The sequence below is a fragment of the Amborella trichopoda genome, chromosome 6 (assembly GCF_054954075.1).
Source record: "Amborella trichopoda isolate Santa Cruz 75 chromosome 6, AtrichopodaSantaCruz75HAP2 v2.0, whole genome shotgun sequence".
NCBI classification, from domain to species: domain Eukaryota; kingdom Viridiplantae; phylum Streptophyta; class Magnoliopsida; order Amborellales; family Amborellaceae; genus Amborella; species Amborella trichopoda.
The window spans coordinates 27,674,143-27,688,315 of record NC_142341.1 but is presented as its reverse complement, the minus strand read 5'-3'; the positions used below and the strand labels follow the sequence as shown (position 1 = coordinate 27,688,315).

Below are 14,173 nucleotides of genomic sequence, written 5' to 3'. Positions count from 1 at the left end.
TAATGCAGGCAATATGATATATATAGTAGCAACGTCTAATGATGTATGGCATACTTTTTATATAGTCGTATCATTGTTAAAAAAACTTGGAATCTGACTTGTACTTATCCAAGTTACTCAGGCTAGGAAATTGTGATAGACTCAGCAACTTGGCAAGTTTGAAACTCACCGAGTCCAACACTTTATGGTACAAAGGGAAAGAGAAGAAAGGGGGTAGGGGGCCCTCTCTTCCATTTTTTCATCATTTCTAGCTCTGTTTGCTTTGAAATGAAAATTCACCCATGGACTTCTTTTTGCATCCTCTTAACCATTTAAAACATCTACTTAGAGAGAAAAAAAATGTAAAACCTTGATTTAACAAGATTTTGATTTTCAATCTATGGTTTGACGCAGTTCCATAGCTTGTGAAAGTTTCGTAACTGTAGCTTGACCTTTCCAGGAATTTCTTCCCTAACCTATTTTTGAGTTTTCTATCTAATCAATGGCTTATTTTGCACGAAAACCCACTCAAAATCTTGGTTTACGAGATTTTGAGCTTCCAAAGACTAGTGGCCAAAAATATCAAAAATACTAATCTTATAGAGTATATAACCAAAAAAATCAAGTTTTCATCATTTTTAATTTTGCATGTAACTTTTCTTATTTTTTATGATTTTTCCCATATTTTCAGGTTTTTTGTGGGTGACCCTCGCTGAACTAGGGGTTAGACTCAAGAGTCCACTTAGGACTTGCTGAGTGGACTCGCTCCATGCACCTAACAGGTCGTGAAGTTAGTCTGATTATCTGATGCTGGTTGATATACATCATATTGTATTCCTTGTTCTAGATATATCGCACTATTTAAATTACGATGAAGATATTATAAGTTTAGCTGTGTTATATCACAATGCAAAGTTTGATATGGTATGCATATTGCATAAGTTGATATTTTATTTATATTGCACATTGATGTACGCAAGTATTCTTGGTGTCTGTGTCTTATGGTGTTTGACATTACCACATTAAGCATATATGGGTTTGTTTAGGTAAGTTGTTTGCATTGTTCGAATGAGCGGCCATTGCGAGTGAATGAATTGCAAACCATTTTCTCTGTTTGGTTTATATAGCTTTTATTTCTAATAACTTTAGTGTTTTAATTCCTAACATGAAAAACCTGTATTTCTGGTGAGTGTTGGAGGGTGGTCTTTGAAGAGGTCCTGAAGAACCTGTATTTCTTTTTCTGGTGGTTGTGGTAGATAGATCTGGGTCTATTGAATTCATCCAATCACCAAAGCAAATTGATGTAGATGAGGGGAGTGGGACTAACAATGTATTTCGTTCATTTTGTTTCTTGGAATATGTAAATCTCACGGTGCCTAAGTTCTTTATTATGGTTGCGACATTCTGCTTCTCTGAACAGATATTGGGTGAGTCCAAGTAACTGAAAGCAGCCTAGTTTACCATTTATGGATTGAATGTTTTTTCAAAAGCCTTAATTTGAGCTGTGAGGAAAGTTTGATTTCCTGTGCCTATCCAAAAGACAACAGAAAACAAAATTATTCAGCCGACATTTCAAATTGACTTCTGAGTATAATAGTTTAATCTAGGAATTTCAGCTTTGTACTTAAATTTCAGACAGACAAAAATTAAATATCAGACAGATTAGGTGGCACAACACCCTACAAGAATTTAACAAAATCAGCGCATCTTTCAGTATGATTGGAATTTGAGGTTAAAATTTGAATATGGGGAGTTATAGATATTGAGGATCGATTCTTGCCTGGGTGGCACATACCAGTGCTGGGATAACACTGTTCATTGCTGGAATAGGGATAGAGGATGATACCTGATTCTTTCCTTGAGATGTAAACACTTGTACAGAGATAAGACAATTGACTGATGCACTGTTCAGATGAAATTAAGGGATAACCTTTGTATGTAACTCAATATTACACAATGTTACAATATATTTTGGGGTACACCATGGCAGAGTTAATTTAAGCTAGTATTTTCTGTGAAATACCTTAATTAATAGGCATTAACATCTTGTTCTGTTGTGCCTTTAACTATAAATGTTTGACATTTTTTCACAGGATCATTTTTTTAAAGGGAATGGATAATTTGCCTAAGCTTAGATATCGCATTTTGATCTACATTAGAATCATGGGCATTTCAGTTCCAGATTTCCTTCCTGTTTAGTTCTCATTGTAAAGTCGAGAAACTTCAGATATACATTTATGGGATGTTTTAAGATTGGGAGAGGAGAGAGAGAGAGTAATATTCAAGCACAAGTAAATACATTTGTTTTTCACACACTACAAATTGTAGGGCAATGTGCCCTATATATACACATATTCCTATAGGGGTTACACTATGGGTAGGACAAAATTTAAAGCAGTTACAACCATTACAGCAGGAGTTACAATAGCTATTACAGCAGGTTTCAATGGGCATGAGGTCCATTATTCATAGGAGTTGCAGGTTTTAATGGGCATGAGCCCATAATACCATAACAACCACTTCATGAGGCCCATTATGTATGAGAATTACAGTTGTCACGTATGTTTTAATGAGCATGAGCCCATACCAGTTGCATGATCCCATGACAATTGTTACACTCCCTCTAAAGTTGGAGCATATATATCATAGATGCCCTGCTTTCCCGAAGTATCCTTTAGTTGAACTCGATTAGAGGCCTTGGTAAGTATGTTTGCCAATTAATTCTCAGAGCGAACAAATGGAATACATACTATCTTTGAAGCGATCGCTTCTCTAACAAAGTGGCAGTTGACCTCATTATGATTGGTTCTTTCATGAAGTATTGGATTCATGGCAATATAAATTGCCGCTTGATTACCACCATGTAGAGGAATAGAAGTTGATACATTAACGCCCATCCCTTGAGGAAGAGAATAGAGCCAAATTATTTCACATGTAGCACTTGCCATTGCTCGATACTTCGCTTCTGTTGAAGATACAACACTTTGCTTCTTAATCTTCCAAGTGACTAAATTACGACGCACTGTCATAAAGTAGCCACGGGTAGATCGTCAGTCATGAGAACATCCTACCCAATCCGCATTGCAGAAACTTTTACATCAAGATGACCATGATTGGTATAAAGTGGTCCTTTCCCTGGAGCAGATTTTAAATATTGTAAAATGCGATAAATAACCTTCAAGTGATGGGAGCATGGTGTGTGCATAAACTGACTTGACACGTTTATAGTATATGCAATGTCTGGTCGTGTGATAGTCAAATACATAAGTCTACCCACTAATCTCTGGTATAAACCAGGGTTACTCAAAGCTCTGATAGTTGAGCATACAGTTTGTGATTAACCTCTATAGGAGATTCAGTTGGTTTGGCTCCAAGCATTCCTGTGTCATTGAGGAGATCAAGAGTACACTTCCAATGAGACAAAAATATTTCTTGTTTAGACTTAGTCACCTCTATTCCAAGGCAGTATTTCAAAAAATACCCCCCAAGAACTCTTTTACTTTTTGAATTTTGTGACCATTATTTCCTGTGAGCACAATATCATCCACATACACTATCAGTATTGTGGTAGAACAAAATCTATTTAACAAATACAAAATGATCAGATGACTCCTTTGAAATCTGAATTGACATATTGCCATACTGAATTTTTCAAACCAAGCCCGGAGGTGACTGTTTCAATCCATATATAGCTTTCCTCAACTTGCTGACCTTTCCTTTCTCCCCTTGAGGATAAAACCCAAGTGGTAATTCATATAGAATTTCCATTCTTTACGTCGAGTCGGTGGAGTGGCCATTTCCTATTTGTTGTAATAGATAAAAATACCTGTACTGATTTCAACTTTGCCACAAGAGAAAAAGTATCCTTATAATCATCTCCGTATAACTATGTAAAACCCTTAGCCACCAAATGAGCTTTTTTTCACAATCTTTGAGTAACAAGGATTTGTCTTGCAAATCTTTTTTCAATCTATCCAAACATTCTTTAATCTCCTTTTTTATATCATCTGTAGCTTGTGGGCATGCTCTTACATTCTCAGAAATTCCGGCTAAATGCTCTTTTTGTCGAAAAATATCACCCATATAATAAGTATTTCCACAGAGCAAGCATATCACACAATTTCTTTCGGATTTTTTAGTTTAGCATAATTCGAAGCCGGATCCTTGTTACTAGAAGATTGGGAAGAAGACATTGCCCCAAAAATAAGTATAACAGTATTATTGTACAAGAACGAGTAAAAAGTTACCGACTCTGTGAAGTAGTGCTCGATTTCTTCATGGCTTATGAAATCCCTAATTTCTTATCACGAATTCACCTTAACATCCCCAAATCAACAATCAAAGGCATCAAATGAACATCCAAGTATCAAACAACCGCGTGAAGATTTGGATACAAAAAAAATTTTCGCCTAATTTTTTTTCTTTCGATTTGATGCAAAAAAAGCCACAAAAGTGGCTGGAATCTTCGTTTAGGGGGTATAATAACCCCCCAAACAGTTTCCCTACAAATCGAAATTTTTTTCCGTAGAAACAGATGCGGTGCGATGCGGTCTAATGCAGTGCGATGTGGGATGCGGCCATGATGTGGCCTGATGCGGCGCATATGCGGCCGCATCTATCAAAAGTGCATATGCGCCAGTTCGCGATGCGGATGCGAGCGCATCCCGCATGATGCGGCCGCATTTTAAAACACTGTTTCAGTCTCGTGTGGATGCAAGTTCCAACCATGCTTTCAGGTATGTCTCCTCCTCCCACAATGGGAGCATTTGAGTTTCTCATTTTTGGAGGGAGATAATTGAGCACGATGTGGTCCTTTCATACCCACTTTTCCTTGCTTGAAGCTTGTTGCAAAGGCTGACCGTTCATGATGGATGCTTGAGTTTTGTCCTTTTGCAATAGCTTTTCTACTGGCCTCCCTCTTTACATAATTATAGACAGATTTAAGAGAGTGCAATTTGTCCTTTCTTAGAACTTGTACTCTCTGAAGTTCAAAGTCAGGATGTAGACCTGTTAAGAACTCAAAGATCCTTCTTTGATCGGACTATTTTTTATTATCATCAACATTGGGATAAATAGGCTGATAGTGGTCTAGTTCTTCCCACTTTTGCCGTAGTATCCCAAAGCAATCTTCCAGAGTCAATTCTCCTTGATGCAAATTCGCTATTTCGCGATGCAATGACTAGCCATATCATCTCGTTGTGAGTATGTCTTGGCTGTTGCTTCCCATATATTCTTTGCGGTATTAAGAAACAACAATTCCCTGCTGATACTTGTCTGCATGGAATGAAGGAGCCTTGCCATTAATGTCGAGTTTTTACTTTCCCATTCATTATGGGATGGATTATTTGTGGGAAGCTCTCCGACTTTTCATGTGATATAAATCAATTTCCTCCGGCTTCCTATGACCATTTTGGCAGATTGGGACCATTCTAGTAGTTTGTCCATCTAGTTTAACTGTAGTAATCATCAATCCTGGGTGGTCAGATTGATTGCTTCCCATGGAATTATTGTGCTTGATTTTTAACATTTTCCTTCTCTCTAAAACTAGAAGCCCTAAGGCCTTTTTTTTTTCTTTTCAAGGTACTAATTCCTTAGTTTTAAATGTGAGGTTGCTGGAAATGTGAGGTTGCTGGAGATATGTGGTTCCTAGAATTATGAGGTTGCTGAAAAGAAAGGAGTTTGGGATTACTGTGAGGTTGCTGGAAATGTCAGATTGCTGGAAATATGAGGTTGCTGGAAATATGTGGTTGCTGAAAAAGAAAGGAGCTTGGGATGAAAACTTACTTGTTGGTAAAAGAAAGTGAGATGATCTTGCTGGAAATACGAGATTGCTGATACAACACGGCTTCAAGCCCAAGAAGGAAGGAAAATCATGATTTTAGGGTCATTGGAAGTAATGGATATCCTAGGGTTTCAATCCCTACTCTGATACCATGTTAAGATTGGGATTGAAGAGAGAGATAGAGAGTAATATTCAAGCACAAGTATATACATATGTTTTTCGGACTCTACAAATCACAGGGCAATGTGCCCTATATATACAAATATTCCTATAGGGGTTATACTAGGGGTAGGTCAACATGCAAAGGAATTACAACCATTACAGCAGGAGTTACAAAAAAGCTATTACAGCAGGTTCTAATGGGCCTGACGTCCATTGTTTATAGGAGTTGCAGGTTTTAATGTGCAAGAGCCCATAATACGATAGCAGCTACTCCATGAGGCCCATTATGTATAAGAGTTACAGCTGTTACAGGAAGTATTCTGATGAGTATGCTGATGAAAACAGCATGATTTGAATGTTTGGGAAGATACTTGTCCGTATGTTTTGAATGCTGTCTGGCTTTAATGGATACACCTGATTTAGCATAACCAACCAATTAAAAGTTATAGTCACTCAGGCAGTACAGAAATTCTGTGAAGATCTTTTATGCACTAGGATTGTGATTCTTAGTATAAATTATAAAACAATGTCATAATTATTAAATTTGAAACTACGTTACTATATAAAGAGCGCTGCTGTTCAAGGCTAGAAAGTCGGTGGCTGCTCGGTCACTGCCAAAACCGCTTACATATTTAACTCAAAATATTTGTGGAAATTTTTTTAACAAGCAAAGTCTCTGTGATGGGAAACCCTTCTGATCACAGAAGTCATACACGATGCTATCATATTGAAAAAGGCTATATTTGTCAAATCAATGTGGTAATTTTCTCTAATGAGAAAATAGACAGTTCTCGAGTTTTTCATCTATAAAACTCTTCCTCTTAATAAGGTAAAATGATTCAGGGGGATTGTCAAACTCTAAATGAGCTTTTCCACTTGATAAGTCAAGTTGATCCAGCTGTGTTTGTCAGACCCTTAATTAAATGAGCTTGTATTCACTGAAAAAAATCAGGAACATTCCTTTAGCTTCACAAGTCTTTCGGTCCTTTTGCTTCAGTTCCAGCTGTTATGGTTTCTGAATCCTCTTTAATATCATGCCTTGTTTCCCATAAATTGTAGGTTCTTAATGTCAATCATAAAAATGCTGAGAAGGATGCTTCCTCTGGATTTTCATTATATTTTCTTTTTTGAGGGAATATTTGTCTGTATGAAGTATCGTATAAATAGTTCATGTTATCAAACATTTTTCCATTGCATATTGTTTATTGTTTGGAAAGGCTTTTCCTGCTTGGCATTTTACTGTCTGTTTGATAAATTTACTCTGCTCCATTATTATTAATCTGTGCAGTAAGCTTCCTTGCGGATGTCGGCGGCCTCTATTCCATTAGTATTGCTGTATTCTTATACCTCTTGCTGCAAGTAAGTTTATTTTAACGTCCCTTGGAAATCATCTTTTGCGCTATTTGTTTTCTTGTGACTGTGTCCATTGATAATCCGATTTTAATGCAATGTGAACTGTACTTTTCTTCATGTTACTTCCTTGGTCCTTCATAGGGAGGGTATGATGGGACAATGCATCAAGAAAACGAAGAATTATTTCAAAATTCTTCTGTTTGTTCTTCATAATATCAATGTGGAACTGGAAACCTATATTCTTTCTTAGCCTTTTTCCTGATACTATTTTTGTGCCAATAGCTTTCATAGGGAAAGAATGGTAGCAGAAGTTCTTGCTACTGCAAATTTTGCAGAAGTTTTGCTTAGAGACTAGATTAATGGGAAATCTCTTTGCAAAAACTGCGTAGTTCTGCATAGGATTGGATCTATATTCATTATTTTTCGATTCTATTCTGGGGCCAGGGGTTTTAATGAGATGCTTGTGACTCCTCTAGGTCATCATAATGAAATCTAAGGGGCTTTGTGACATAAAACAAAGGAAAATTTACAAATAAAACCCTCCCAAAACCCTATATTAAACACCCTCTCTCTCTGTCTCTCAAAAATGCCTGCTCTCTCATCCTTGCAGTTTTTTGTTAGAGTTTATGTTATAGAGTCTGCTTGTTGTGTGTTTTGTTCGGTAGTTATTGGTTACAGTTTTGTATTAATGAAATCTTTTGAGAATGGTTTGGCTTCTACTGATCAATTGAAAAAAGAAAGACTATATGGGCACTCTTTTCTGGGTTGGTTTTCTCTGGTAGCTTTGTGAGTTGATAACTTAAGTAACGCTGGAGGCCTAAGTTGAGGAGGAGTTCCTCAGAGACCATAGCAAGAAAACCCATTTCCAGAGAACCATGACCTCGACACTTTTGTCACCATTCTCTCGCTAAAACAAGAGCTTTTTAGGTCTCTCTCTCTCATCACCTCTTTCCAAGCTCAAGAAGTAATGAAAAGCTGTGGAAGCCTTCGACATGAGATTCCAGGGCTCCAAGTTTTGGTTCTTTTCAATTGGGATCTCTCTCCATCTGGTTTCGAACTAGAAGCCGTGGCATTCAATGAAATGATCGATCTTTTTGATAAGTTTGTCTCTTCAGTTGTTGGGAGCTGATAAACTCCATGAAAAACCCAAAAATTAGATATTAGAATTGGAAACTTCGGGGGGTTTCTACATTTGCATCCCTTAAAGATGGATGCAAATGGGGGTCCCAAGTAAAAACAGTTGAAACTAACGGTTCAAACGTTTTCTTCATAAAAGTTTTATTTTTTTAATTTTAGAATTATTTACTTTTTATATGCAGGATCTCCATGTTAGAGATTATGTGTCCATAAAAGTTGGGTCCAAAATTCTACCCTCAAAAATAGATTTTTAAGAGGGGACTCCTTTCTAATTCATAAAAACCATGTCCATTGGAATTTAGCTTAGGAGTTGATGAAGTCCACGAAAACCCAAAAATTACTGATTGGAGTTTAAGCATTTTTTTGTTTATTGGATCAATTAAGCGAAGCTCTTCATTCTCAAGAAATTAGGGAAGTTCATCAAAAGTAATCAAAATCCCAATGCCTTAAAACTGCATCAATCTTAGTAAAAATCAGATTATGAAGAAGAAAATCATTATTCAAAAGTGATTTCCCAAAATCAAAGATAGATCATATAAATAACCAAGAATTTGGCAAAAAAACCAAGAAACCAAAAAATAACCAGAATTTTATCTTATCACTATGGTCAGGTATGGATGAAATTTCACTGGGCAAACAGTTTTGGCCGGAATGGAATACTTTGATATCAGTATCAGGTTATAGCTTTTAATTAAAATTTTCCCATCATAAAGCCAGATAATATTTTCTAATAAAATTTTTCCTATCGTAAAGCCTGATAAAAAAAATTACCAATAAGAAGAGTTAGAAGCTGTGGCAAAATATGTCAAGGCCATTGCAAATGATCACCTAGAAACTGCATATGAGACAGATTCCAGCCAATTTCCGGAATGAAGCTCATGTCATGAATTTGCCTGAAAAATGATGTATAGTTTTGGATCATTAGTTCCTGATTGAAGAATAACTGGAGAAGAAACAAGTATTTGATCATTGGTTCTCTGAGGTTGATTGAAGAAGTCTTTGACGTATTCCATAAGTCTCTATTACTTGGTCCACAAAAGGTTCCGCAGTAGATCTTTACTCTGTAGTCAAAGACTTCTCTGAGATTAAGGGTGTGTGTTTTAGAGAGTGCGACAGAATGACAGAATGTTCAGTGAGAGTGAGAGTGAGAGCAAGAGTATGCGAGAGAAATTTGAGTGGGTAATGGTTTGGGGCTTAGGACTTGGAGGAAATCGAGGGAGTTGAGAAGGACAAAATTCGGGAGAAAACATGAAGGGTTGTGGACTTGTAGGAAAGGGGTTATTTCAGTGTATAACGGGGAGTAGTATGGTCGCTTAAAGGATTTTGATGGGAGTATGTTTTGAAGTATAGGAGTTTGGGAGAATTTTATTTGTATTTTTTCCTAAAGAGTTGTAAGGTTAGAACTGCTATTCAAATATTAATATGAGATGTTAAAGCTTAATTTCATGTTGACTTTAGCTGTTTGAGTGACAGCAATAAATTTTACAACTTAATATGGCTTCAATGAAGGATCAACTTCCCTAATATTTCTTGTTATCAGGTTGATCTGTTCCATTGTCTCTGCTCATGTCCTTTTTATCTGATGTTCTTGGTATTCATACAGCTCTAGTGGTTTCCTGGACATTCTAGTTTCTGATGTTCAAACTGATTATGAGAATACGACAACACTTGGGCATTAGTTGATAATTTTCTTTTTTGCAAAACTCTGATTAACACTGCTGAAAAAGCTATACTGTTATATATAACTATCTGCATCAATCCATAGTGTGAATACAGAATTAAGAAGCTCCGATATGAAGATGCCACATTCAGAAAGATCAGAAGTCGCAGGCTAGCTCAGAAGCGCTGGAATAAGGTATCATCGCAATCTTTGTAGTTTCTAAAGCTCATGTAACTGCAGTGACTATATTCCTTCATAATGTTTATTCGATGTGATGAACTGAGTGGGTTTTCTGTGATTTATCACAAGTTGAGGAAATATGTGATGTACACATGGGGTTCTGAACTACTTGATGAGAAGAACCAGGGCATTACAAAGAGGAAAACCTTTGTCCATAAGATTTTTCGATCCATGCAAAGATTTGGGTCATTGGAACCTAGGAGGCAACAAAGTATTGAAGATCATATGGATCAAGTAGCATCTACTAGGAGACCTCTTGAGAAGGTAAACATTTTAGTGATGTTTTATCTTTTCCGATTGGACTGGATGTATGCTTCTGTAGTTCATTCTGAGTAAAGCGACTCACAATTGGCATGCAGAATAGCATATCAACACCTCCTCCTGCAGATATGGTAAAGTCATGCTTAGCAACAAGTACACATGAAACAGAGTATAAAGGCTCCTATGGTGTAGAAAATGTGAGTTGGATTTTGCTTTCAAACTATTGCTTTGACTTAAGTTTTATTTGTCAAATCTGTGAGCAAGGATGTTACTGTTATTTGTGTACGCATGCAAGGGCATTATATAGTGTTGTATGTACATTAGTCATTGTACAGATGCTGTATATGGACTCATTATCATTTATTTGTCTTGCGGCATTTAATTATGATGTAATATATTTTGTTGTTACCACATTAGACTTGTAGCATCAATTTGATTGGAAAAGTTTCCCTTGAGCTTGTAAAGTTTTCTTTCTGTGTTCTTTTGTTCCTTTATTCATTAATGCATTTTGATCATCTCATGCGGCATCAGAAGTACAGTCAATAGATAATTTAGTTGATTCTCGTTCTTGTGGAAGCATCTTTCACTAAAATTGGTTTGTCTTGAGGTGCTCTTTGGTCTCTCTACCTAGGAGGAAATCAAAGCTATCTAACACCTTCTTGCACATTCAAGTTTGAAACTTTTGGACAATCTTCGTCCAATCAACAGGTATTCCTGAGCGATCCATGGGTTTTGTTTACTGCCCTTGAGTCAATCCCCGTTGTACTCATCAACCTCTTTTGAATTTTCTTTTCTTTTTTTATTTTTTTATTTGAGCATTTCTGATTGTATTTCTACATGCCCTCAATTTGTTCTAGAATTTTCTTCCATGTTTCTCAATCTCAATATTGAAGTTGGGTAGTTCTATTAAGTATTTGAATAGTTCATGTTCCATTCATTTTTGCCTACATAGACATGGCTTATCCAAGCACTTTCTTCCTCTTTCCTTCCACATAATTCTAGAATTTATCTCATTCCGCTTCCTACATATCTATGTTCCTCTTTCCCTTCACATAATTCTAGATTTTATCTCCTTCTTCTTCCTACATTGTCTTCAGATTCCTACTACTTCTTCTTCCTTTTTCCATTCACGTGCCTCTGAATAAAAGAGAAAGAAGAGAAGAAAAAGAAAAAAAAAGGAAGGGAAAAAAGTCATCACTATAGGACATCACGCCCGGTTTTCTTTCTTTAGGGACTCACTCCCCTAAATTTCTCTCTCTAGGGTATCACACACCTAGCAGTCCCTTTATTTCTTGCTTCTCATCTCTTGACAAAATCTCAAAATTCTTTTCTCACGGAAACGCTAATTATCTACATCCACTCTCTAGGGCATCATTTGCTCAATTTTCTTCCTCTAGAGCATCACATGCTCACTTTGCCAACAATCTTTCCTAAAAGTCCGGCAACGTTTTTCTCTTCTTCTCAACTTCTAGCTCTACATAATGTCTTCCTTTGACCCATTTCTATTGTCACTATAAAGCTGACTTCGTCCAATATTATATCATAGAAAGACATCATTGCACCTTTCCTTCATGGTCAGATAATAATGGGGCATTAGATGGTGTTCTTGAAAACCCCCCTTTGATCATCGTAATAAAAGTGAGACTGATGAGATGGAAAAATTAAAGTCTCACTCAAGAACCTTGCATATGAGAAGTGGGTTGGTATTGATCAGCAACACACTTAATGGATCAGTACAGCTCTTCTCTCAAGAAATCGTCATAGACGTCATTGGAATGCCACAGCTATAGAATTATGGAAGGCTCTACATGAATCCTTCTCACATTAGTCAAAGGCACGTGTGATGCACTCGAAACTTGCACTTTAGTGATGCAAGCAAAAAAAGATGATGATATTGGAATTTTATGGCACCACAAGCTCTATGGCTTGTTTTACAATTGAGGGTGCCTTTTAGTGGAGGTCTTTCCTACAATGAGCAACACCTCCATTTCTAGTTCTAATGGTGATGGCACTGCGACAGCCATCATGCTTTTTGCTATTGAGCAACTTCTATTTCATTAGTATTGTTCAAGTCTTCAATCTATCCACAACAGCTACTGTATCTAAAAGAATTCATCCAATTTGAGGACATTTAAATGATCATGGCTTGCGCTCTATTCTAATCCCCTTCCTCTAGTATGACCTCCTCCTCCTGTTCGTCCCTCGTGAGAGGCATTCCTCTTTAGTCCACCCATGCACTCCAAGTCCTTTGGCCCCTTGTCCTATATCTCTCAAGTCTCAACCTAGCTCCTTCTCAACCATTAATTCCATCCCCAAACCTCAACCACTCCTGATCCCTCAAACCCACCCCCTCCCCCCTCTCTTTTTTTACAATAACTATTGGCAAATTCTCGACAGTGCCCTCATTGCTCACGAGATCATCCATTTCCACCATGTCTCCCAATCCCACAAGCTTGTACTCAAACATGAGTTGGGAAAAAGCTTACCGGTTAGGTGCCTCGATCTCGCCCCCGGATCTGGATGATCTGGTGGCATGTGTATTGGGTTTCAAAGGGAACCCGGGACTTGATAGCACTCTCTCGGGATCCTTGCGCAAGAACAAGGGCAGGTATACCAACCAATGAGAGAGGAATTTGTTGTGAGGCGGGACACACCTCACCTGGGTCCGTGACTCACTCGGGTTGGATCGCGTAGGCGCCCTCTTAAATCACGTCGGAAAGCCCTCCAGTTGTACAACTGGTTCGGAATCGCCTCCCTTGGCTTGTATTCTCCTGTTTCTGCTGTCACATACACGTGGTTAATTTACAAGACAAGTGGGCTAAGAGACCCCATCTTATCTTTGGGTGAATGCACACAGGCGTTCACATTCAAAGGAGAAAAGAGAACTAGAAATGATAAGATGAGGGTTGGCAGAAGGAAGAAGAGAGAAGAGAAGAAAAGAAAGAGACATTTGACTGGGTGGCTAGCCTAGCACAGTGGCAAGATTGGCATGATGATTGACTTGACGTGGTAGCAAGACGAGCACGGTAACGCGGACCGGCACGGTGGCAATACTCCTCGACGACAGAACACCAACACCAACCAGCCTGGCACAACGGCGTGTTCGACGTGGCAGCAAGACCAGCACGGCGACAATACTGCTCGATGATGAGACTACCGTGACAGTGCTAGACTTGTCCTTTGGTCAAATGAGAGAGGAAGAAGAAAAAGAAAGAAAGAGGAGAGATAAGAAAAACAGAGAGAGAAAGAGCGAAGGAAAGAGATAGGAGAAAAGAGAAGTAAAGGAAAAGAAAAGAAAGAGAAGAGAGAGAAGAGGAAGGAGAGAGAAGAGAAGAGGAGAGAAGTAAAGAGGAGAGAAGAATGTGGAGCGAGAAGAGAAGAGAAAAGGGAGAGAAGGGAGAAGATAAAAGAAAGGAGAGACAGAAGGAAGGGGGAGAGAGAAGTGAGTGAGAGAAGAGAGGGAGAGAAAGGACGGAGAAGAGAAGAGAGAGAAAGAAGAAAGGTGAGAAGAAAAAGAGAGAAAAAGGAAGAGAGACAAAGAACATAGACGGCGGTGGGTTTCTGTCCCCTATGACAGAGGAGAGAGAAAGAACATGGAC

The 14,173-nt window shown here is 37.9% G+C and overlaps 1 protein-coding gene across 5 annotated transcripts in view; it reads left to right on the top strand.

The window, feature by feature from the left end:
* The window catches only part of LOC18440070 (uncharacterized), a 53,415-nt gene that overhangs the window by 17,884 nt on the left and 21,358 nt on the right, over positions 1 to 14,173 (top strand). For 4 of the 5 annotated variants that reach the window (XM_020670921.2, XM_011627239.3, XM_088870401.1 and 1 more), the window contains 4 exons: positions 7,212 to 7,282; positions 10,179 to 10,268; positions 10,383 to 10,577; positions 10,673 to 10,771. In XM_020670921.2, the coding sequence (XP_020526580.1) occupies positions 7,212 to 7,282; positions 10,179 to 10,268; positions 10,383 to 10,577; positions 10,673 to 10,771 (455 nt within the window). Of the gene's footprint in view, positions 1 to 669; positions 762 to 7,211; positions 7,283 to 10,178; positions 10,269 to 10,382; positions 10,578 to 10,672; positions 10,772 to 14,173 lie in introns of those variants that run through there. The other variant, XM_088870402.1, reaches the window with a different exon arrangement.